Source organism: Lonchura striata, chromosome 5 (genome assembly GCF_046129695.1).
Source record: "Lonchura striata isolate bLonStr1 chromosome 5, bLonStr1.mat, whole genome shotgun sequence".
Classification (NCBI taxonomy): domain Eukaryota; kingdom Metazoa; phylum Chordata; class Aves; order Passeriformes; family Estrildidae; genus Lonchura; species Lonchura striata.
Genome location: NC_134607.1, coordinates 4,992,048 through 5,015,447, shown reverse-complemented (window position 1 = coordinate 5,015,447; position 23,400 = coordinate 4,992,048). Strand labels below are relative to the sequence as shown.

Sequence of the window (23,400 nt, the reverse complement as noted above, 5' to 3'; positions counted from 1 at the left end):
AGATAAACAAGAGTAGATGCTGTCAACTTTGGGTGTTTTAAAGTCAAAACACTACAATCTGACTGAAGCTCTGTGACACAAATCTTTCTCTACCAAAGACAGGATTCATCTTGAAAATCTAACATGAGCTGAACCCCAATTTCAATTTACAAAAAGTGAATTTAGTTTTTCAACCATCATCCTCACACCAATAAAATTGGTCTCACCAATAAAACTGGGAACAAATTAGCAATTACTAAAACACATAATGAAGTATCTTTTGAACAGGAAGAGGTCAACTTACTTTTTCCCAAGGGTCATTATACAACTTTATGGTACCAGACTATATATGATTCGAACACTGTATTTCTAAATGAAATAATTTTGGAGTTCTCACATTTTATGTGGCTGTTTTTCTGCAAGAGAAAATGAACTGTAATGCTGATTTCCTCTCAGCTCTCTCAGTTTTCCATATACACATATGCACCTGTACATATATACACAGTGTAGTGTTAGTTCTTGGTACATTAATGAAATGCCTAAGTCATAACAGACTATTTTAATAAATTTGACCAGCAATCTACATTGGAGAATCTCTTCCCCGTAGCTTTCCTTGGCATTTAACACTACCTGCAAAGTTAGTGAATAAATTCTGACAAAATCCTGTGGTGCAGAGGCAGATATTGTTACTACTGCTATTAATGTACTCTTTGGAACAAGGCAAAAGGAATTCACTTTGATCAACCTGTACTACAGGAGTTACAGCACAGAGAGAGGAGTTACAGCCCCTCTCCCTCATCCTTTGGACCTTGAAGCATTTCTGCATGTAGAAATTTAGCAAAGGTTGTGATTCTGTACTGTCATTTGACTTCTGGGTTGTCTGTGCCTGGACACAGCCAGCATGTGGCTGGATGAGAACCAGGCAGCCAACAGAGCCACAGTGTTCCTGGTGTAAATCCTCAGGCAGGGCATCACTGCTCCCTGGGGAGGGATGGCAGAGTATTTTGGACTGGGGTAAATTACAACCATGAACTCTGCGTGTGCCAACTAAAACAGCACAAAAATATAAAATTCCCCCCTGCACCCAGCAGTGGCAAGGCTTTCACCAGAGCGCAGCCTTCCAACTATAAATAGCAACTTCCCTAAAATTAGATGGAACTGGCAGGCTCTGGGCCGTGAATGGGAGCACTGTTAATATGCTCATCAGGTACTGGAAGGCTCCAAATCTGACAAGGCCTGCTACGGCACAAACGTTCTGTGCCTGGAAAAATGAGCAGGAATGGCCGAATGAATGGGGCCAGGGATGTTTTCCTAACTGGATAGTAATGTCACAGACTGCCTGATGATGCTGGTTGCATTTAAAGGAGTACTGCAAGTAGGGATATTTCTCCCTATTTCTTACTGCTTTGTTTATGCTAACAGAAAATGCTGTTAAATCTAATGAATAAAGAAAGGTGGGAAGTCATTTAGGGGGAAATTAATACCAAGATACTCAGTAAAGTTAAACCAAGCTGGGTAACAGTGTAAATTTTAGTATGTAGCTGCTTTCATTCAGAAATGGCTAGGGCTTCTCTGCACTCCTCCATGGTCATTTCCTGAATAGTGAATAAAAATATGAGTCGATGGTACACCAGGTACTTGGTACTAATTGGCTGTTCTCCTGCTAGAGAAACATCAAAAATGCTGTTTGGCTTTCTGCAGTTCAGAACAGACCCCATAGCATAGAGGGTGCCATTGTGGTCCCAAAATGGCAGAGAAACTTCAACTGCACAGATGATGTATGCTGACCTTTTCTCTAGCATAGTACCATTGAAATCCAATCACTTCTGCACCTGCCATCAATCAACCCACACTTCCATATATAGCCTTTTTTTCCCCCTAAAAAAATTAAGTTACCTCATACAAAGGCACCTTGAGGGCACATTGCATTTCCACAAGGGAAGTCAGAGTACAGCAGCTGATGAATTGTGAATTTACACCGAGCTTATTGTTAAGTGTCTCTCCCATGTTGATAAACCATTAGTTCACTTCAGTTTAATTCATTTTAAGCATGAATTAAGTTAAGGTAATTATGGCCAGCTGACTTCTAAATGAGTGTCCATAGAGAAATTATATATGCTCGAGTTATACTCACTTTAAATTCACATCTTTTTTTGTTAATTCACATTGACATCTTGTGCAGGACAAGCCATTGGGCATCTTGGGCTTGTGCCAGAGTACCTTGAAGGTAAGGAAGGAGATTTTGAACTACTCTCAATAGAGGGCAAAAAAATCAGATTCTCGGAGATGAAAAATATAGCAAATTTTTTTTTTTAATAAATAGAAAACATATAAAAGGGCCCAAACATAATAAGATTTTGCACATAACTATGATAATTTAATGTTTTTTTAATCTGAAACATTAAAATTAAAGAGCATAGCACTGTTTCTATGCCCTTCTCAAGTCAGCACTTGTTGGCCATAAGGAAACCTCCAATTTACCCCACCATGCCCCAATTAATGTGATCATTTAAATGGGCTAAAATATTTGTACAGCTTGCTTTTTTTTCCTGAAATCATCTCTTCATATGGCCCTATCAACTTGTTTCTAATGTACATACATAGACTAATTTTCACCATGGCTTCAGGAATAAGAGTGTGTTACTCTAACTCCAACTGGAAAATAATAATGCCATTGCTCCAGTCCTCCTGCAGCTTTGCCACTGTCACATTTATAGACTGTATTGGTGGTCCAAAGGCCTCACACAGCTACAATGAAAAGTAGGTTCAACCACAGCTTCCAGACAATGGTTTTTTGCTTAGAAGAAATTTTGTGAATGCCAGCACTTTGAAATTTAATCCTACAGAGGTGAAAAACAAGACTTTTTTCTCTATGAGGGGATTTACTATTTGGGTTAACCACTTGATTAGAAAGGTTATGACCTTTGTTTATGGAATAGCTGCTGTATTTTTAGCCCAATGGGAAGGAAGGTTTTGATGTCCAGAGTGCTGATAGTGAATATGTATTTTCACTGGGGAAATGTTCTGTGTCAGTGAGGAGCAGGAATGAAGTCTAATGACAACTCAAAATGGGCTTTTTGAATAATTGTGTGTGCATGGGGAGGAACAACCAAAGTGAAAAACTTACCAAAAGCTTTCTATACAAATATATAAAACTTGTTAGGATATTGCTGTAATTCTTTTGGAAAACTGTGCACACACTTCTTAAATATAGTGATAAATGTGAAGAAAAGTTTCAGAAAGAGAAATGCCCTGGATTCTGAACTGAGATTTCAGTTGAAAAGATAATTAAACAAAAACTGACAAAGCAACTAATGGAAGTTCAGGCTCTACTTCATAGTTCCAGCCTTTTCCCCTCACATTTCCAGCTCTCTCTCTTCCCACCGAGGCCGGAGAGCTGCCACTAGAGGTCAGGTGTTTATCGCTCTGCTCACTGCCATCAATCACCTCTCGTGCTGCTTGGTTAGAAACGATCCTGCCTGAAAACAAACTAAAAATCAGAGCAAGGATGAACTGTGATTTTACACCACGGTTATGTATTCTTCACAAATCACAACACTTAAAATTTAGTTACGATTTCATGTGAGAAATCAGCAGTACAAAGATGGGATTTCCCATCAGGCAAGGAAAACATTCATTGATTCAGGTGCTGCACCAAAACCAATGGAGAAGCTATCAGTAATGGTAATGAAAATAATGGTTAGGTACAGTACATGTAGGTTTGGAATGGCATAAGGCAGGTTCTGCTGTGATTTTTACCGGTAATGATTTTTCTTGTCGTACAATTAGTGTTTGCCTGACCACATTTTTGGTCAGTGCAAAAGTGAGTGCCAGCTGGACAGGCAGCACAAGCTGGGGGGCAAAATAGCTACTTTTCCCCAAAACAAAGGATGCTGGAGGATATCTAAAGGAACTGGGGGAGAGGACGTGGCAAGCTGAAGTTCTCACCACACAAAATGCTTGGTAAATCAGGTTTTGCTTGTTTCCTGGCACATATGCAATGTGTTCATGGCTAGGAATAGTTCTATTAATTTTTCCAACTTGCTCTCGAGTTCTTTAATAACTACATAGTCAGTATTGCTGCCTTTTGCAAAAATACAAATGTAAAATTTACTGGGTTGGGTCTTTCCCAGAGAATGTAGTGAATAGTCATAGGAACTAACACAAGTAGAACAATCATTCCAGGTCCAAATGTAGGCCCATTTCATCAATACTTATGCATTTTACAGAGGATCATGATGATTTTCTGAGCAAGAGCCTAAGAAAAAAAACAAGAATTTAATTGCTTAAAATGAGATGTTATGTAAATCAGCTAAGCCAGCACAGGGTGGTGACTTCAGAGAACCCCACCTAAGCTATTGCCTCCCAACTCTACATCTCCATAAGGAGATGCATTAAATGAATTTATGGGGATGGATCCACAGGCCAAAGGCATGTGCAAGGGTATTTAGCAAGCAGCAGTTGCAGTCTCCTGAAAACACAGGTCCAGAAATTCCAGCTCATTCATGGTGCTTCAGAAAGGCCCAAACCCAGCCCAGCCTAGCCCCTTATTCTTCTCTTTCACAAAAGTGTTCCCATGACATGCTCCTGTTCCACAGATCCAAGTAAAGGCAAGAATTTTGCTTTCTGTAGAAGAGATAAAAAAATCATCTGCGATCCTTCCTTTGTTAAATAAAAGAGTTGGGTTCAGTCTTCTGCCAGAAACCATTCAGTAGCAAAGAAAGAGCTCTAGGCTATGTGGATGCAGCCCTGATCAGCCCCAAGCATCACTGCCATTCCAGCACTTGAAACTTCTGGTTTTGTAAACTTTTCACTGAAGATATCGCCACAGAAAAACCTGGAGAGTATCCAAAGTCACTTAAAAATGTATTTCACCTGACATACAGAACGTCTTGTGTAAACTACACTGAGATGATCTTCAAAGCCTGTTCTTTCCATCACTGCCTCTTTCAGAGTGCAGCAACTTCTCTTACAGAGATTTCTCTGATAGTAACAAAAGTCATTAGATATGTCCCAGAGCACAGTCTTTTATTCATTGGCATCACTATGTTTTCAAAGTATTTTCCAGGTGTGTTTGAAATAACTAATTTGAATTTGTTATCTAATCTGTACCTCCATGCCAAATTGCAGGAGACCTTCAGTGCAATGTCTTAGAACTGTGACAGGGTGAGAGGTGGTATAAAATTTCAGCATTTAAAAACTCAAAGCATGTCAATTCCAATTTTTTTGAGAGATTTAACTTTATCAACAACTGGAAAAACAAAATAATCTAAGAGTAAAAAGCTTGAAGTACTAGTCATACACACTAGGAATAAGGAAGAACTGAGTTTATGTAGGTTTGGGAGGGTAGGCTTTGGGGTTTTTTGGTAAAAGAAGTAGGTCTTTTTATCTTTGTTCAAAGGGTGAGTGGCTACTGTTCTAAGCAGCAATATAGAAAGGCAACAAGTAATTTTGTCTCAGGTGTTTTCTATTCTCTCCACCTTGTTTTTACATGGTGCAATCACCGGTACAGAAGTCCACATTACTCAATGTCCATTTACTGCATGCAAATATTTTTGTTGTGATAGAAACATTATTTTAGAGGATGGCACAATGGTCGTGTTACTATCTTAATCCAGCTGCTGGTAATATGAAACTACTCACAGAGTACTTTAAACTGCTACTGTATGGTTTGCTAAAAGTGCATTTAGGGTTTTGATGATTACATTGCTCAGAAGAGGGACTACAGCTTTTCTTTTCAACCAGAGAGAAATTTAAACAGCAAATATTAAATTTTTAGGCTTAAGTGATTTCCAGGGTGATAGTATTTGTTATTTGCAGATACAGAGTTTTATAAGGATTTAAACAAAACAAAACAGTTCATGGGAAATCACCTATTTGTGTTCTTGTAATGCCATAAGACAAATGCAAGGAGAAATATTTTTAAATTACAGACGAATGGTTCTATCAAGCAAATGTGAAAATAAATTCAATAAGTAGGCATTCATCCTCATTTTGTAGAGAAATCATGTATCTACCTTGAGTGTTAAAAGGTCAGTCTAAAAGATCAGCTGTTATATCAAACTTTCACTAATTTCCGGGCAAAAGATCTGCACTCACAGTTGCAGCTGTTTTCCACAGGGCTGAATTCTTACCAAATCTGATAACTCTACAGGGCCTGCACAGTTCTATGAGGCTTCTGTACCTGCTGACAAATAGGAAGAATAACTTTGTTAACACTGGTGACTGCACTTTGTAAAGCTAAGCCACTGCAGGTGGTTGAGTCCTTTATTTTCTAAAAAGCAGTGCTTTTTAAATCCATTTAATGCTGGAAGAGTTAGCATGCAGCAAGGTGTTCTCTGCTGCTGCCTTCATCTCTCCTTAAGTTCTGGCCCAGGTGTTTGGAGACACACCAGTCCAAGGTGAATACATACAAGGAATACATGCATCCGTCTGCTCCTGACAAAGGGATAATGTGACTGGTATATGTAGAGTACAGGAGAACTGACCTCCTATCAGCTGCAGTCTTGCTGTGTTGGCCACTTTTTGTAGTGATACAAGAGGAAAGCAAGAATGCAGTTTTGCTGTTTGTTAGGGTTTTATAAAATAACTTTCTGGCTGTGTCTCTCTTCTACACCAGTGAATCAGGCAAGGTAAAAATAACCATGTTATCCTCTCACACCACCCCCCAAAAATAGGTAAAAATGTTCTCACAAGGTATGTGGTAGACAGGATGCAGGGTACTGATAGAGACAAAAGGGTAGAAACATTAATAGCCTTTCTGCCTCCTCTTAGAGTTCTTCACTGTCAAAAAAGTACAATTTGAAGGCCTCTGTTTCTTTCCTCCTCAATGTCTCTGCATTTGGTACATCTCAGCAGTCCTTATTTTCCTTTTTTTAATACCAGCTTCCCACTCCCAGGCCTCAATCTGAATATCACCCATAAAAATTGATGAAGGTGCCAAGTCCAGCGTGGCATTTACAGAACAGAGATGCCACATCAGGCTTTCATTGTGACCTTTATTGTGACCCCTGTGTCCTCAGGCTGTCCCTGGGAGTTTGCTGCTGCTGCAGCGCAAGCCCCTCTGGGAGGAGCTGCCCCTTGTTTTGCCGCAGAGCACTCTGCTCTCCGTGAGGAATGAAAAATAACAGCGGTGGGTTCCAGTATGCATGGCATGAAGGATGTGGCTGCCAAGAACAAAGGCTTGATCCTTGTGTTCCACAAAAAGAACGGCTCAGTATACTTAGCACATTGCTCTAAGTGATTAATCCAGGGAATAAAGGTGGGTTTTTTTCCTGAGGCACATGAATATTTTTTAAAAGTACAATTTTATTCTCTTGGAGCAGCAAAGCCTTAGAATTGAATAGCCCAATTTCTACTAGTGCTATCATGACTTGTGATAAGGAATGGAAAAACAATATAAAATAGTAGCCTACTGTATCAAACATATTCGTTCAATAATATTCTTGATATTCAGGAGCTTATCAGAAACCTCATGTCAGGTACAGACTGCACTGGGTACAACCTGCTGTTCTGCTGGAGCAGATGAAGGCAGATCAGCTATGCAAATTCAGAAAACTGCACATATTGCAGGAAGCATTAGGTATTTTCATACATTTGTACAGTCAACCTTTTCTTTTAATGTAGGGTTTGTCCCTTCACTCTGAATTAACTCTTACCTAGAGGCTATTTAGTGAAGAGCCTTGCTGGATTCAGGCCCACTGGAAACTATTTATCACTGTTTACTGAAGAGAAAAGCAGGCCGCCAGATTAGCAACCAAATCTAAAACTGACTTCAAAGTACATTCTCCAACTGCATAATACACATCTTTCAAATTTATGGACATGAGCAGAGATCTGAGAAAAACATGAAATCATCATTTATCCAAAGACAGTGTGACTTTCATGAATCGTGGGTACAAATAAAATGTGCATACCTTCCAGAAGCAAACACTGTAGCCAGGTCTCAAAGGTAACTCAAATCTGACTAGATTAATTTAACATCTGTTAGTTGTATTTCTAAATCAAAGCATCATTAGTGTAATATACATACCAGCTGTAAAGTTTTTATTTCTGGAGTGAAAAACCAATGTAAGAGCTAGAGACAGAAAAAAACAACAAAAAACAGTAGATTGTTCCACTTGGACTCTCCAAGGATTTACAGAGTTTAGGGAGAAAAAAAATCAGCATTGTATTTTATTTTTAATCAGAAATTCACTGGGTCTGGATTAAGTACATTTTGATACCAGTATTCCACTCTGATTTTTTCATGTCTAGTTCACCTTTATTTGTGTAATAAATAATATTTTTCTGCATATAGTTCATGGGATTGATAGTGGGGTAATGACTGACTTGAGTATTTTCTCTAAGAGCAAATCAAAGTTGCTAAATGTCTTGGGATCTTTATGTATAGGCAAGCAGCACTTTACAAAACTGAGAGAAATTTTAAGATTTAGCCCCAAAGAACTGAATAGTAAACAGGAGCAAGAATTTAGTATAATTATGTTAAAAGTAGTCAATGAAATGTTGGCCAATTGGAAAAACTAAGTTTGCAGAAGAAATAGGGCTTGAAGGACTGACACAAAGACAGCAGGCAAGGACAGTGTGTGGTTGTGAAGCAAACGCATTGACCCAATCAAGGGGTTTGAAGATAGGGGAAAGAGGAATAAAACTGATACTGGTGCAATGGAAAACCAAACAACCCACCAGAGATTTCAACCACTCTTTGATCTGTTTTTTAATACCCAGAGCAAGTGGATATGGCCTTCACCACCTTCTTCCAAGGCATGGTTTAACAAACAAGTGAACTGATTTAACAACATAGAGCTGCAAGGGGGAAGATCTCTCTTCCTTCTCCCCTTTCCCAGTGTCCTCTCCTCACTCTTGTGCCTGATCTGGTGTTCTGTGGCTCCCAGCTGAGGCAATGCAAGTCCCTAATCTACCAACAATTAGCCAGTCTTTTGGGGGGTTTGAAAAATGCCACAAATACTAAAACCCAAAGAGGGTAAATGGTGGAGCCTGTGCCTGAAAGAAGGGGTAGAAGGGAACGTGGTTTTCCATTTTCAGCAGTGCTACATTGATATTACCCCTCCTTAGCTGCCAGAACACTGTGATGTGCAGCTGTGTGACACCTGTGACACCTGGCTTTGAGGATTTCTTCCTGACTCAGTTTCCAGTCTGAGCACTAGCCTATGGCATTACCCTTGATAGGAAAAAAAAAAAAAAACAACAACTTTTTCAGTTTGTGTTGTATTTAGAATTTTACTGGGTCAAAAATTAGAGTTTTTGTAATTAGAGTTGTACTGGTCATAGGTAAATAACTAATCTAACTGTAAAATCTGAGTGGAGACACAGCTCCTGTAATTGCACCGCCGAGTAATCAGGTGCTGTCAGGACACTCACACCCTAGGTTCTCTAACCTCACTTACCCTGTGATAATATAACAGTGCCTTGCCTTCCCCGTATGCAGTGCCACGGGCACCTCGCTCTGTGCGGGGCCTCTGAGGCTTTCTGTGCGTGTCCATTGCCGTGACAAACCTGGTGACACGTAGGACAGGGATGGGGCACTTTACCTTCTGCACAGCTCCAAAAGGCAAACTCCCAGAATGTAAACATGAAGGAGATGTACAGGACAGGTATATTGACAAGATATTTTTCTTTCCAGATCAAATAGAAAGAAATTGGAGGTATACTGAGATATCAGAAACATTTGAAAATCCCAGGCTGGACATTAAACAAACATTTGTAATGCTGAACCCCAGGATAAACAGCAAATATTTTGTGTCCTCTAACAAATATTTGCAGAGTTGCACACAGATGAATTAGGTAATCAGAGCAACTGCTATCAGATAGCAACTCAAAATGGGTGCAAAACTCTATGATACAGCTGTAATTAACCACTCTTGTATGATGGTTCTTGTTCTCGGAGGCTCCCAGAATGGTATCAGTGATCTGCCTGTCCTGTTGTCAGCATTTTCCAGTGGCTTGGGAATTTCTGGGGTCTCCAGCTATGGCTGTAGAAAGGGTGAAGCCAGACAAGTGTGTGTGCACCCTGAGAGGCATGTAGCTGGCAGGAGACCAGCCTTGGTGTGTTTGCTGCTCTACATTGAAACCTTATGGATTTTGTTTGGCAGTTTTTAGAGCCAAATATACCTCAAGACATAAACAGGAGGTAAAAAGTGAGAAAGGGAGAGAATTATATTAAGATATGCAAAAGACAGTAACATTTTTTTTTTTTAATGGGGGAAGACCTGTGAAATAATTCTGTTAAAAACTAAATATCTGATAACACTAGTACACAGAAAAGCATACTTCACAGGCTGCTCCTTAAACAAGTTCTTGTCCTTGCTTCTTTTAAACCATATATCCAGATTTTTCTTCTGGCTCTTGCTGCATTTAGAGTGAATGAAATTATATGAGAAAATTCACTTTTTTGGTTTTTTGAACTGGAAGGACATTAGCTCAGAGATTATTATGAGAAAAAAAAACTGGAAAATATGCTGAATATTGCAAATGTATAGCTTAGAAAACATGCTGGATTTTCATCTAGTTCTGAACACAATTTCTATTTCTTGCAGGTTCAGCATCAAATTGTTTCCACAAGGTCATGAGGTTTTCAGAAGAAAATGGAGCATTTCAGGCTCAGTTTCACTAAAGAGAGATGGGTCTTACTACACAAGGATCTGTCATGTGCAATTTTGTTTACTTGGGACTGTTTGCTAACCTCCAGCTTCAATGAGTCACGGTATTTTTACTATCATGCTGTCCATTCCATAGGCTTTAACACACTCCTCCACTTAATTATTAACAAAGTCCAAAGGTATCCACCCCTCTCCCACACAGATCTTCCACCTAAACACAGCTTTGAAACCTCTTCTTATTTAAAATTGTTCTTTACGGTTTGGATAAATACAGTGTTAGCAGTTGATGCTTTCGTGTTGCTGCAATGACGTCCTTCCCCACGAAGGCGCCTGCTGCTGTTTACATTCCTTATGTCCAAACAAGCCGGACTTGCCCACACTCCAACAGATATCCTCTGGCTTTTCTCCTCGTGATCCAGCTGAAAATCACCTCCTTTCCCAGCGTTCCCTGTAGTCACTGAAAGAAGCTCTTCCCTCTATTTCCTTATCCCTCAGGTCCCTGCCACAGTCACCTTTTCCATGTCCTTGGTGAGGCTGGACCAGGGTTTGATGCCAGGCTGATTTCCAGGGTAGTGCGGAGGACAGAAATTCAGCCAGTGTTCCTCCCAGATGTGAGGCACATGCCATGAATTAAATAATGAAATTATTCTTATTTTCTGCTGCTATTTTCTATTTTTCAGTGGAACAGGTTCCCTGATCTGGTTCACAGTGCAGCCCAGCAAAAAGCTGGAATTGGGAAGATTGAGGAGTGATGCAGCATGGCATGAGGACAAATAAGGATGGATGTTGGGATGTACTGGATGTTGGGATGTTTCTGAGGCCACAGGATCATAAAACCTTTCTTTTGCTAGACTGGAGTAAGCCTCAATTTCTAGCCAATAATGAGCTTGTTAATCTGTCTTAAACCAATGTGTTTCCAAGTCTAGTCTGACCTCCCTCTGATGTGTTTTTTAACATTCTGTTTACAAATTATTCTATCAAACACTTTAAAAGTACAGTCTTGCTTTTAAAATACCTGTTTAGTACTTAGTTACGAGCAGCTCCTATTCACATAGCAAAGCTGGTCAGCGTGAAGAGCAGCGAGACACACTTGAACAAGAACGTGCACAGTCAAAGTTAAAAGGAAAAACTGGTACCTACAAAGCATCAGCCCTATTAAATGTGATTTTGTTTTGAAGTCTGACTTTTAGATGTGCAACCATTGAGCAGAGTCCTGAAATAAACTGTGATTGTTCATCCCAAGCCAGCTGTGGCTGAGGCTCGGTGTATCACTTGCGAGTGCTGGAAAAGGTTGGGTGTGTATCACGGCAGGTGTTAATCACCGGCTGGAAACAGGGTAGGAAAACAATTTAAGCTCAATGGTTACTCAGCTAATTGCTTTGACTAAGTCTCACATTTACACACCCAAAGCACCCAAACTCGACATTTTTACTTGACTGCACAGTTAGAAATAGTTCCCCTTCCTCCGGGGGAGATAAGTACAATCAGTACAAGGGAAAGAAACTTCTTGCATTAAGGACCCTGGAGAACTGCAAATCTGTGATCAGATGAGCTCTGGGAAATGCTCTGGTGTGGACACACAGCACCACTACCACCCGGCAAATATCCCGCTGTGTGCCACATGCTGCCAACTCCGGAAATGGCAGCAACCTGTACTTTCCCTTCAATTGCCTCTGCTAAAACCAAACAAACCCAAATCGGCTTAGCTTTGAGCTCCCCATCAGGAGCCACGGGACTTTGCACCAAAACAAGCGCACATGCACGATTGGCACTGCATATCCTCAGGTGCTCTGGAAGTCGTACAATGTGTGCACAACCACCGCATCTCCTTGGGTGCTCTGGCAGTAGTTCAACCTGTACAACCACTTCATCTCCTTGCAAAAGGTGTGCTTACACCTCTGGTGCATGAGGTGTCTAGGTGTGGAGGCAAACAGCAGTTGCAACTTCAGTTTTAATTTCTGCAGTTGGACTGAATTATTTACAAAGCAAAATTATTAAGGGCAAGCTGATATTTTCACAGCAATTCCTTTTTGAAATCCACATAAAACACGAGTGAAGGCCCAGAAAATTCTGCAACTTACATTTAGGCAGCAACTAAAGCTAGACAAGGATAGATAAGCATTGATACTGGGAAAATTGACCAGTGACAGCATAAGCTGATCAAGGCATGCCAGGGAATAAATACACACTGCAGAGGTGCATAGGAGGACAGATTAAAAAGAAAACCAAGTAGAAATTGCTAATAACTGTATTAAGAAACACAATCCACTGAACATTCTGTCTTGCTTCTTTGTTGTGCTGTGTCATGCTCATGGACAGGCTGTGCAGGGAAGGAGCCGGTTTCCTGCAGGCTTGGTAAAGGACAGTAGAGATTGCACCAGAAGTTACGGGAAAGAAGATTTGGGAATTGGAAGCAGACATCAAAGGGGGTACAGAGTTGACGTAAATAGAAAAGAGATTTGAGAGGGGACAGTGAAAGTTAGCTTTAGCTGGAGACGGGAGAGAATGAGCACCAAAAGATGTGTTGCAATAGCCACTCGTGAGTAAGATTTGAATCACAGCTATGGGGGCGACAACAGGGACAGATTTTAAGTATATTGCTCAAGAAGAGAAGCTCAGTGACATGGATAAAACACCAACTAGGAAACTGAGATTGGGGAAAAGGGGTAACAAAGGCTTCACTGAGCCAACAAAACAAAAGTAGGAGCAAGTGGGAAACCTGGATCAGAAAGAAACTCTTTATTTGGAACAGGAAACATTCAAATAGTATTCAGTTCAAATGACTGGAAATACAGGGGTAAGTAAATTAAAATGAATTAAACAACTAAATTAAGAGTACATTTATTTCCAAGGATAATAGGGAAAAACCTGCCAAAAAAAAGGAGGAAACCTGTTCCCTCAGTCACACTATGGCAAGCACCACATTCATCAAAGAAAGGAAGGAGCAATCCACCCCAAAAGGATAATAACAAAAATTCGTCCCAGTTCAAGATACCAAGCAGTGATATGTTTTCTAAAAATGTATATGTTTATTATATTAAGCTTAAGTGATTTCTAGCAGTCCCCAAAGATCAAAAACAAAACACACAAATAAACCTGGCAAACCTGCTGAATCTGGTAATGCAGTATCCAGCACAAAAATAAATGTATAGAAAAGGAATATTACACTGGAGAAAGAAATCATTCAGATGAGAAGGAGGGCAAATTTGGGAAAGAATAGCCACAGCTGAGTTTTAAGAGTAATTGTTTATTGCCATAAGGTGTTTTCAAGTCAGTCTGCTTCCTCCCCATCCAGCATGGGCTCTCCCTCAGAAGAAAGATTTGGGACATCCTGCTTTACTGTAAGAAAGGTGCTTGTTCTGCTAATAGTTTTCTTTAAAGAGCTTTTTTTTTTATTAAAACAAAGAAATTAAACACACTGGTTGTAATAATGATGAGAGGGTAAACATTAAAAAAAAAAAAAAAATCATCCATTCTCAACCTGACTGGCAATCATGTAGTGAAAACCCACAGCAACAATGACAGTACCAGCATAAAGAGTAATGAAAGGAGTTCTAAACATTTTGGCTTAAGAAGAGTTAATAAGTTTAAAGCACCATGATCTTACATGCAACTGTTCTGAAGTCTTTTTCACACAGGAAGAGATTTATGGACACCTGCAATGTTTGATCTTGATGCTCTGACAAGTTATGAATTGTTTCAGTAAGTGAAATGAGCAAAGTAACTTTCAAACATGAAAAGAAATTATCTGAATGACCAAGGCTATACCTTATATAGATGGGGTGGCATGGTAAGCATCTCTAACAGAAATTAAATGTAAGTAACAGCTTCATTGCTTATTTTGTTGGGAAATATAATCTCAGCTTTTTTTAAACATCGAATGTCTAAATAGTTTTGTGGAACAGTAGGCTTGTGTAAACCTGTAAGTTGCATCCTGCTTCCATCCATAACCTGTCATAGGAAAATGAGGTAAATGAGCCTCATGTGACTTATCTAAATGTTTTCATTTATCACCTTTAGCCTTAGAGCTTTGTTCTAATCCAGGAGAGAGACATGCATCTAAAAACAACCAGCCCTCAAATCCAGCCTGACCTAAAACCAACAGCAAAACAAAGCAGCACAGATATTTCTGTACCCAGACTGCTATGCTGGGAGAGAGCTTCATAAGGAAAGCTCAGGGTGGATACATCTCAATGGTCTCCTCTGCTTCACCAGTTTTCTTGACTGTTGTTTGGGGTTTTTTAAGGGGTTTGATTTAATGAGAGAGAACTGTGCTTTTAGCAATTATTTGCATACTGTGTATATTAAATAAATCAGATTTAATCCTCTCCTCTTCATTATTACATGGGGCTTTTGGCTTTGACATATTTTGACCAAGCACAAAGGGGCAGGATCCAGCATGCACAAAGTTATACAGAAAAAGAATCAAATTACACTTTGACAGTTTTCTGGACTTCTGCTAGTGACCTCTGCTCATAAAACTTGTTGCTTTGTGATTGTCCAGCCTCTTCTATTCTTTTAATAAGAATGATTCAAAGATTAATGTAATTAATTTTCCATTAGTACATGTTAGTTCTATAAGGCTTCAGTAGGCAGTCATAGAGAAACAGAACCCTGTGTATGCTATTTCAGCTGATAAAGTGCTGGCTGCAGTACCGGGTCTCTGCAGTTCCCACTTCAAATAAATACTCAAATGGGAAGGCTCTATGGCTCTATCGACTTTGTAGTGGAAGTATTTCACGATGACCCAGCAAAAACAAGGCCCATTGTCTGTTAAAATCTCTATCATCAAATCAGCGAGAGAAACCACAGCAAATATTTGAGCTCAGGGCCAGCCCACTTCCTGCATTCTGCCAGTAGCTGGAGGAGGAGGCAAAGGCACTGCCAATTCTCCCTGCTATGGTCTGTCCTCCCAAACTTCTGAATGAGTCTGTGCTGACTTGGAGCTGCTCATCTGCTCCCACAGAATTGTTATGAGAGACTCCATATCTGGCCTTTAAATAAATGAAAAGGCATTTCTCTTTTGCAAATGAAAATGTTTTCTGTTAGAAATGCTGTGTGTGGCTGTGCAGGCGTCTGACAAAGCCAGCTGGCTACTGGAAAGATGGAAAATCAACAACTGCACAAATGTGGCTGCGTCTTCCACAACTGTCAAACTGTTAGGCAATTGTAAAAAGGTTATTGCACATTAACAGAATATAAAATTAATTGAAGGTTATTACAGCTAAAAACCTAGTAAATCATCTAACTTCTGATTTCTAAAAACTTGCACATTTAAATAACTAATGGATTTTTATATTTAGTATGGTATTAAGATTTAAACTGTGATACAAATTTACACGATCCAGTAATTTTCGATAATCTACACTTTAAAAGCTCTTTCAGTACAGAATGGTTTACTGCAGTCTACTGTGCAAATATTTAAAGTGTGACATGGATTCTCCTCCTTTGCCACTTTCTGCAACACCAGTCATTTTCATGGACAAAATGTTTCCAAGTTCTTTAGAAGAATCACTTCCAGAACAGGGGTTAAGAGCACTCTCCTCCATGCCTGGAGTAACACAGCCCTCCTTGCTGCAGACGGAACTTGCTACATGTTTGGTGTAGGCTGAGGAGCCCACAGTTCATAAACAGGAAACAACCCACAACTCATTTTGAATTCCAATAAATATTTTGTGTTTTACTGCCTTTGGGACAGCACTTGTGTGTGAGTCAGGACAAGATGAGGTGTGGATAAAAAGCTGAGTCAGCCTGGCATGTCCCTCACTGGCAACTGTGGCAAATCCTTCAAAACGTGCATATTCCCCAGGCAAAAGCCTGCATCCATTCCAACATCTTACTCTAGAAAATTGTACTGCAGCACTTGCATCATGTCACCTCACCTGTGATGAAATATGTAGGTGTTAAACCTGGGTATTAACCTGCTAAATCAACTGATTCTTGTGGCATAGGGTGTTGGCCCAGCTTGGGACAGACCATGGAACAGCTCTGGTGGTTGAGAAGTTAAACAGTGACCAGAGCTAGTTTGAAACACTTTGAAATACTTTAAATCAATATAGGGCTTTTAGTTATCTTCTTTTTTCCATGGTCAGTATTGCCTTTTGCTGGCTGGTCCTGAGCCATGCCTCGGGGCTTTTCAGCCTCCACAGTCACTGTTGTTTCTGCACTGAGTGCTCTGGTGTCCAGGGCCATGTGCTAACCCCAAATTTATGATAAATTTATGGAATTAAGTGTAGTGCTCACTGTGCTATGGACCAAACCCCAAAACAGTGCTCTCTTCCCTTTCTAGACCTCATTTAACTTCCCACTGGAAACCTCTGAAGTGAGTCCTGTTTTATCATCCCGGTACTGTGTCATTGACTGCTCAACTCACTAATTAAGTGAGGTTCCTGATTAAATTTTGGTTTTGACTGGTTAGTTGGTTGGTTGGGTTTCTTTCTTCCCCACACGGAACGCAAACGTGAAGGCAAGCACGCACTTACATATTCTGAGAAGTGTTTCGCGGAGCGGTGGACGGGCGCGGCCACGGCCGTCCCTCAGGCCGGCGGCGCTGCCGGGCCCGCAGCGGGGCCGCCCTCCGGCCGCGGGGCTTCGAGCGGCCGGCCCGGCGTCCCGGGGCTCGGCCCCTCAGCCCCGTCCCCCGGTACACAGCGGGGGCTCGGAGGGAGCTTGGGCCGGGGCTGTGAGGGGTCTGAAGAGTATGAAGGCAGTGAAGGCAAGGAGGAGTTTGAAGTAGGGGGATGTGAGGGCAATGTCGGCAGTGAGGGGTGTGAAGGGAGTGAGGGCAATGAGGAGTGTGAGGGCAGTGAGGGTGTGAGGGCAGTGAATGGAGTGAAGGCAATGAGAGGTGTGAGGGCAAATGAAAAGGGCGAAGGAAATGAGGTGCGTGAGGGCAGTGAGGGGTGTGAGGGGTGTGCGGGCACTGAGGCTTGTGAGGGCTCTGAGGGGCGTGAGGGCACTGAGGGGCGTGAGGGCACTGAAGGATGTGAGGGCACTGAGGAGTGTGCGGGCACTGAAGGGTGTGAGGGCTCTGAGGGGTGTGCGGGCACTGAGCGGTGTGCGGGCACTGAGGTGCGTGAGGGCACTGAGCGGTGTGCGGGCACTGAGGGGTGTGCGGGCACTGAGGGGTGTGAGGGCACTGAAGGGTGTGCGGGCACTGAAGGATGTGAGGGCACTGAGGGTTGTGCGGGCACTGAAGGATGTGAGGGCACTGAGGGTTGTGCGGGCACTGAGGGGTGTGCGGGCACTGAGGAGTGTGCGGGCACTGAAAGGTGTGAGGGCTCTGAGGGGTGTGCGGGCACTGAGGGGTGTGCGGGCACTGAGGGGTGCGAGGGGAACGGGGCCGCCCCCGCCCCGCCAATGGCGCACGGCCGCGGCGGGAGGTGTGTGCCGACCTCACTTCCGGGCCCTGTCACCGCCGCTCCGCCCCTCTCCCGCTCCCTCCCCGCCGCCGCTCCTTCCCCGCCGGCAGCCGGGCCGCGGCCCGCCCCGCCCCGCGCAGCGCGTGGCAGCGATGCACGGTACTGCCTTAGGGGCGGCCTCTACCCGCGCCGCGCCCGTGTCCCGGCCGGGGCGGCGGCAGGAGGCGGGAGCGCTCGCCCGGCATTGGGTGACGCCCCCAGCTCGCTAGCGCGGCGGCGGCTTTGCTAATGACCTGTCCTTTCTTCTCCTCCCCTCCCGTGCTATTCGCTGTTACTCCTCTCCCGGCCCCGCGGTGCGAAGCCCTCGGCGGAGCGGCGGCGGGCGGCAGGAGGAGGTAGCCGGCCCGGGGAGATGCTGTAGCGGCTGCGGGAACGGGGCCGAGGAGCTGCAGGACGGGCAGAGCCGGCCCGGCGCAGGTAAGGAGCCGCACGGGGAGCGGGAGTTCGGGGCGCTGGAGGTGGGAACAGAGAAGGGGGCAGTGCGAGGGGCTGGTTGGCGACTGTCGTGTCTCCTAAATGGAACAGCTGGGTTGCCCTTATCCCGGAACGAGCTCGGGCACTGGGCAGAAAGTGCGTGCTTGGGGGTTCCCGCTGTTGGCCCGGCTCAGTCGGGCGGGTTGTGCTTTTCCCGGGCGGCTGCTCACAGGAGGGTCCTCTGGCCTGAAACCAGGAGCAGGTCAGGAACGCCTCCGGGCCTTATTCTGTGGTTTGCCGCGTTCTTGGTTGTCCCTGTGGGGCTGGATACTTGCTTTTCAAAAAGCATTCCAGCAGTAACAAAGGAAAGGAGTGTGAAAAGGTGTTGCCTTGTATTCATATTAAGATTGACCCAGTCTCACTCAATGATACAGGAAGCTGTTCCTAAGCTCTCTGATGGAAGTAGTATGAGCGCAGGATTCGTCACACAGGATTATCTGGAATGATTATGTTTGGCACTTTTAGCATTGGGTGTCTTAGTAGTACTGCACTAATAAAGGTGTTGCATAAGTTTTGTTGTGAAGGAAAATCGTGGTCAAACTCCTTGCATTACAGAATATGCACAGACTTTCTCATTGGCATCTGGCACTGCTCACCTATTAAAATTTGCTTTGCAGGCAGCAAAATGGATCAGCTGTAAAAACTATTTCCTTTGTTAATCCTGAATCATTGACTTAGCATTGAGGCTGCTACCTGGTCTCGTGCTGGAACTGAGGCACTTGTGGTTCATGTGATGTGGTCACACGTCTGCTAAACCTGAACCAGTATCATAACTTTTGTTGGCTGGCATGAGCTACGGAGCAGCCATCAGCTCCTGGTGACTTTGAGTGGCAACTTTGGGAATTTCAAGTAATACAATGTAGTGTATTGGAAGGATGAGAGTATGCAGAGCTTATGGGAGATTTGTGGAACTCCCCAAAGAGCATGCTTGCTGTCTTTTCCCATGTTGGGAAGGAACTCTTAGTATGGTCCAAAAAACATTCTTAGCAAGCTGTTGGTGCCTTACATTGACTGTCATCCTCTACAGTCAGGTGCATATGGTGTTTTGGCTACTTATTGGAAACACCTGGTGGGTTTGTAATTTGCTTTTCAGTAGTTCTTTAGTGTCCTCATTTTCTGTTAATAGTAGTAGTCTTCATAAAGGGTATTATGAAATTTAAACCATGGAGAGAGTTAGGCTTCAGTTGTGATTTTGTGTTGTTATGCTTGTAATAGTTCACGTGCAGAATGTTATAAGAATATAAGGGACAATAATGTCCTACAGGAGAGTAGGATATATGGCCTGAGATATTTATCTTGTTCTAAAGAATGTATTATAATGCTCACTGTTGTCCCAAAGCAGGCAAGGAAACATAATTTTCTTATTATTTTTTCAGAAGCAGCTTGTACTTCAGAATTGCAAACAACTCTATTCTTGTCCTTACTTTTATATAGCTTTCTTGATGAGATTTGGGTTCTAAGTTCTGCTTCTATTGCACATGTCATATTTTTGCAAGGGAAAAAACAGAGAACACCATACTTATCCTGGAAAATAAATGAAGCTGAACTAGTATTTATTAAATGCACAAGCATATTTTTGTACATAACTTTGGAATTTAAACTTTTTTTTTTAATCCAGTTTTTCAAAATCTCTCTGCATCTCTAATTTGCCTGATATGTTTTAGCTATGTATGCTTATTTATATATATACAGGCCTTATAAAGTATATAAAACCAAAATCTCTACCTTTGAGATGTAAATCCTCAAAATAAAGATCAATTGCAAAGACATCTCATGGGGCTGTGTGTGCACCTTAGAAACTATAACTACTGTAAATAATTCCACAGAAAGACTTTGTGAGAATGCTCTTTACAGTAAAAGTATTTTACTCTATAACAGATAATTAAAATAGCACAGGACTGTCACTATAGTGTTCTCAGTTGTGTTTTGAATTCTTTTTGAATTCTTTTTGAAAAAAATCTGAATTATATTGGGATATACCAGTTATATTCCCTAGTTAGCTAGATGTCAGTGTGGTCCTGATGTAAAATTAGGGATGTATTAAAAAACTCAGTCATTTAAAAAATATCTTAGCCCAAGTGAAATGAAAGTTTTTGGGTGTTTTTTAGAAGAAGCATAATGAAATATTTTTAAGTTATATTACATTATAGCTATGTAAAATCAGTATAATAAGCTCTGGGAAATTTTGAAATTTTATTGGCACTTTTTTTTTTTTTTAAAGAATGTCAGCAGCTTTTTATTTATGAAGAACTGCTTGTTATCATCAATATGCACATGAAATGGAAGGGGAAGAAATTCTGGAAAACAACTTCTGTTTCAGCCTTGCAAGATGCTGCTTGAAGGGGTAAGTACATACATGGACTGGACACAGAATCTATGTAAAGAATGATTAACGTATATTCAAATGACAGAGAGAGAAATCTGAGCATGTAGTGGCAATAAATAATTGATAAACAGAAAATATATAGCCCAATCAGGAGAACAAAGTAAAACTTCCATATGGCCTGATATCTACTGCTGTCTTAGGTGCTAGTCGGTAGAATTCTGAATTCTTAATATTTTAGGAGTAGAGTGCTCAGCATTTCAAAGGGCCAGGTTGTGGCAAGTACATTTTTTTCCCTCTTAGGATTTTTCATAGAGGTGCACAGAGAGAAATAAAAGAGAAAACTATATTTTTGCTTCTTGTTTTTCCTATGTAGAATGTGTTTAGAGAATTGTTTACCTGGAGTGAGTGCTTGATTGGATTCAGGTGAGGATTGTTTGAGCCTGATGGCCCAATCCAATCCACCTGGGGCTGGACTCTCAAGAGAGAGTCACGAGAAGAGTTAAAGATAAAATCAGAAAAAGGAGTATGTAGTTTTAGTATTCTCCTTTTATATAATATATGAATGTATTTTAACATAGTTATAATAAAAAAATAATTCAGCCTTCTGAATTAAGTCAAACATCATCATTTCTTCCCATTAAGTTTGCCTGCATTTACAATACCAGGTCTGTTAAATTAAATATTGAATGACATTTTATGAAGTAGAAGGCTGAATTTTTCACTGAAGCAGAAAGCCAGGTAAGGTTAGGCTGTTAATCATCACAATCCTCAAAACTTAAATCTCTCCAAGAGTGTGATATTTGACATGTTTTAAAGATACTGAAGTAATATGAGGAGACTGTTGTGTGACCAGATTGCATGTGGCATTGAGATGTTGCCAAATCTGACTCCACTTCCTCATACCACCTCTCATAGTTTCTGCTTATGAAACAATATTTATTTATAAGTGTATTGCATGTATCTTTAAATATCTAAGAAGTGTAATTTGTGTGTCCAGTGAAGGAGTTCTCATGCACAGATTACTACAGATTATAAACCACAACTCTTGGGCACTCTCATCCTGACTGAGGCTTGAGTTGTTGTTATGTGACTGGTTTGTGTGCATCTTTGCTGAGTCTTAAATGTGTGTATGGTGTTAAAATTTTTTATACTTTGGAAAGATGTAAACTACCAAAGAGGCATAGTTTGTTCTGTAGTGCTGTATTCATCTAAATGTAATGGTTTAAATTCAAGTTGTCTCATGCCTGTGGAAACACTAAAAGTAGGAGAGATTGCCAAGCATTTGGCAAATTACCTATCCCTTTCTAAAAATGCTGATACACTGTCATGGTTTTTAAAAGATGTATAAACTGGGAAATTATTTGCTAAATCTTTGCAAATAGTAGAAGAAACTTGTTCCAAAATGTGTCTGCCTTGAGGAACTCGGAGCAGAGTGCTGAAGTTGTACTGAGGTTGTACAGCTCTTTGGCATGTTTCCAGGCAGATGAAATACATGTGAAAGCAAGTTACTCTAATATTTTAATATTTCATATAGTTGTATCTCATTCGTTTGTTTTTATTTTGTTGAGAAGTACATAGAAGGAAACCAGAACTGCTGTTTGGTATGCTGGTTGAGCAAATCCTTGCTAATTTTTGAGTAATAACATCCTGAAGCTGAGAAAACTTATCATGGGGAATGGTTTAGAGTTTGATGTATTTTAAATGGAAAAATAATACTGCAATGACTTAATATTATTTACATTTAACAACAAAAAACAGTCATAAAAGTGGACCATTTGGAACTATTCTACAGCCTGTGATTAAGATTTGGAGGAAAGTCTTAATGTTTTGTTGTGTATATCCATCCATCCAGCACTGTTATGCGAAGTTCTATTACCTGAATACAGGCTTGTATTGCCATTCTTTGTTTTATTTCATTACACAAATAAGTGCTACATGCCTGTTTTGTTTTAAAAATTATTTACAGGAAATGATTGATATAACAAATCACAGAACAAACCACTGAACATGAATGTTCAGAAGGTAAGAACAGCTCATATCTTATTTGAAAAAACCTTACTTGAAAGTGAAGACTTGAATTACTGATGATGTTTGCTGTCAGTGTTACTGCTTCAGGAAGAATGGTACAAAGTACCTGACACTGGAGTCATGGGGCAGGCTCCCATTAAGCAAAACCAAGTGAAACTAAACCAAACTCTCTGGCATCTTTATTCAACATGTATGGAAAATGTTCCCTGGAGTAGTAAGGCTGAAGAATATAATGTGGAACCAATTGGATCTGTGGGGGAGGAGGAGGGAGAATGTGGGTGTTGTGTCAGAAGACTGCTTTGGAGGCTCTTGTTTATTGGTGCCTGGTGGCATTCTGTCCAACAGAGCAGAGAAATCCTCCAGTACAGCTGTCAATTAATTCCTATACTCTGATGTTAAAATACAATTAATTGCAGCCCACGGGTCATAATTGAAAACCTGTTGGCTCGTTGGCAGTTTTCAGTGGAAGATTACAAAACAGCTATATATATGTGTATACATATATATATATATATAACAAGTTTATATATTCTTGCCCACCTCAGGATAAAGG

At 41.2% G+C, this 23,400-nt stretch overlaps 2 protein-coding genes across 18 annotated transcripts in view; both read left to right on the top strand.

The window, feature by feature from the left end:
- Nucleotides 1-11,840, top strand: part of LOC144246307 (uncharacterized) — a 304,135-nt gene extending 292,295 nt beyond the window's left edge. For all 16 annotated transcript variants that reach the window (XR_013339981.1, XR_013339982.1, XR_013339983.1 and 13 more), the window contains 2 exons: nt 10,536-10,702; nt 11,279-11,840. Coding sequence is in view for 13 of the 16 variants with exons in the window: in XM_077783235.1 (XP_077639361.1) it covers nt 10,536-10,680 (145 nt within the window). In the remaining 3 variants the exon portion in view is untranslated. The remainder of the gene's footprint in view (nt 1-10,535; nt 10,703-11,278) is intronic.
- Nucleotides 11,841-17,192: 5,352 nt separating this feature from the next.
- Nucleotides 17,193-23,400, top strand: part of PPARA (peroxisome proliferator activated receptor alpha) — a 32,158-nt gene continuing 25,950 nt past the window's right edge. Inside the window, exons 1-4 of one of the 2 annotated variants that reach the window (XM_021529928.3) lie at nt 17,193-17,241; nt 18,321-18,436; nt 20,715-20,837; nt 22,786-22,841. The gene's annotated coding sequence lies outside the window, so the exon portion shown is untranslated. Of the gene's footprint in view, nt 17,242-18,156; nt 18,437-20,714; nt 20,838-22,785; nt 22,842-23,400 lie in introns of those variants that run through there. The other variant, XM_031503667.2, reaches the window with a different exon arrangement.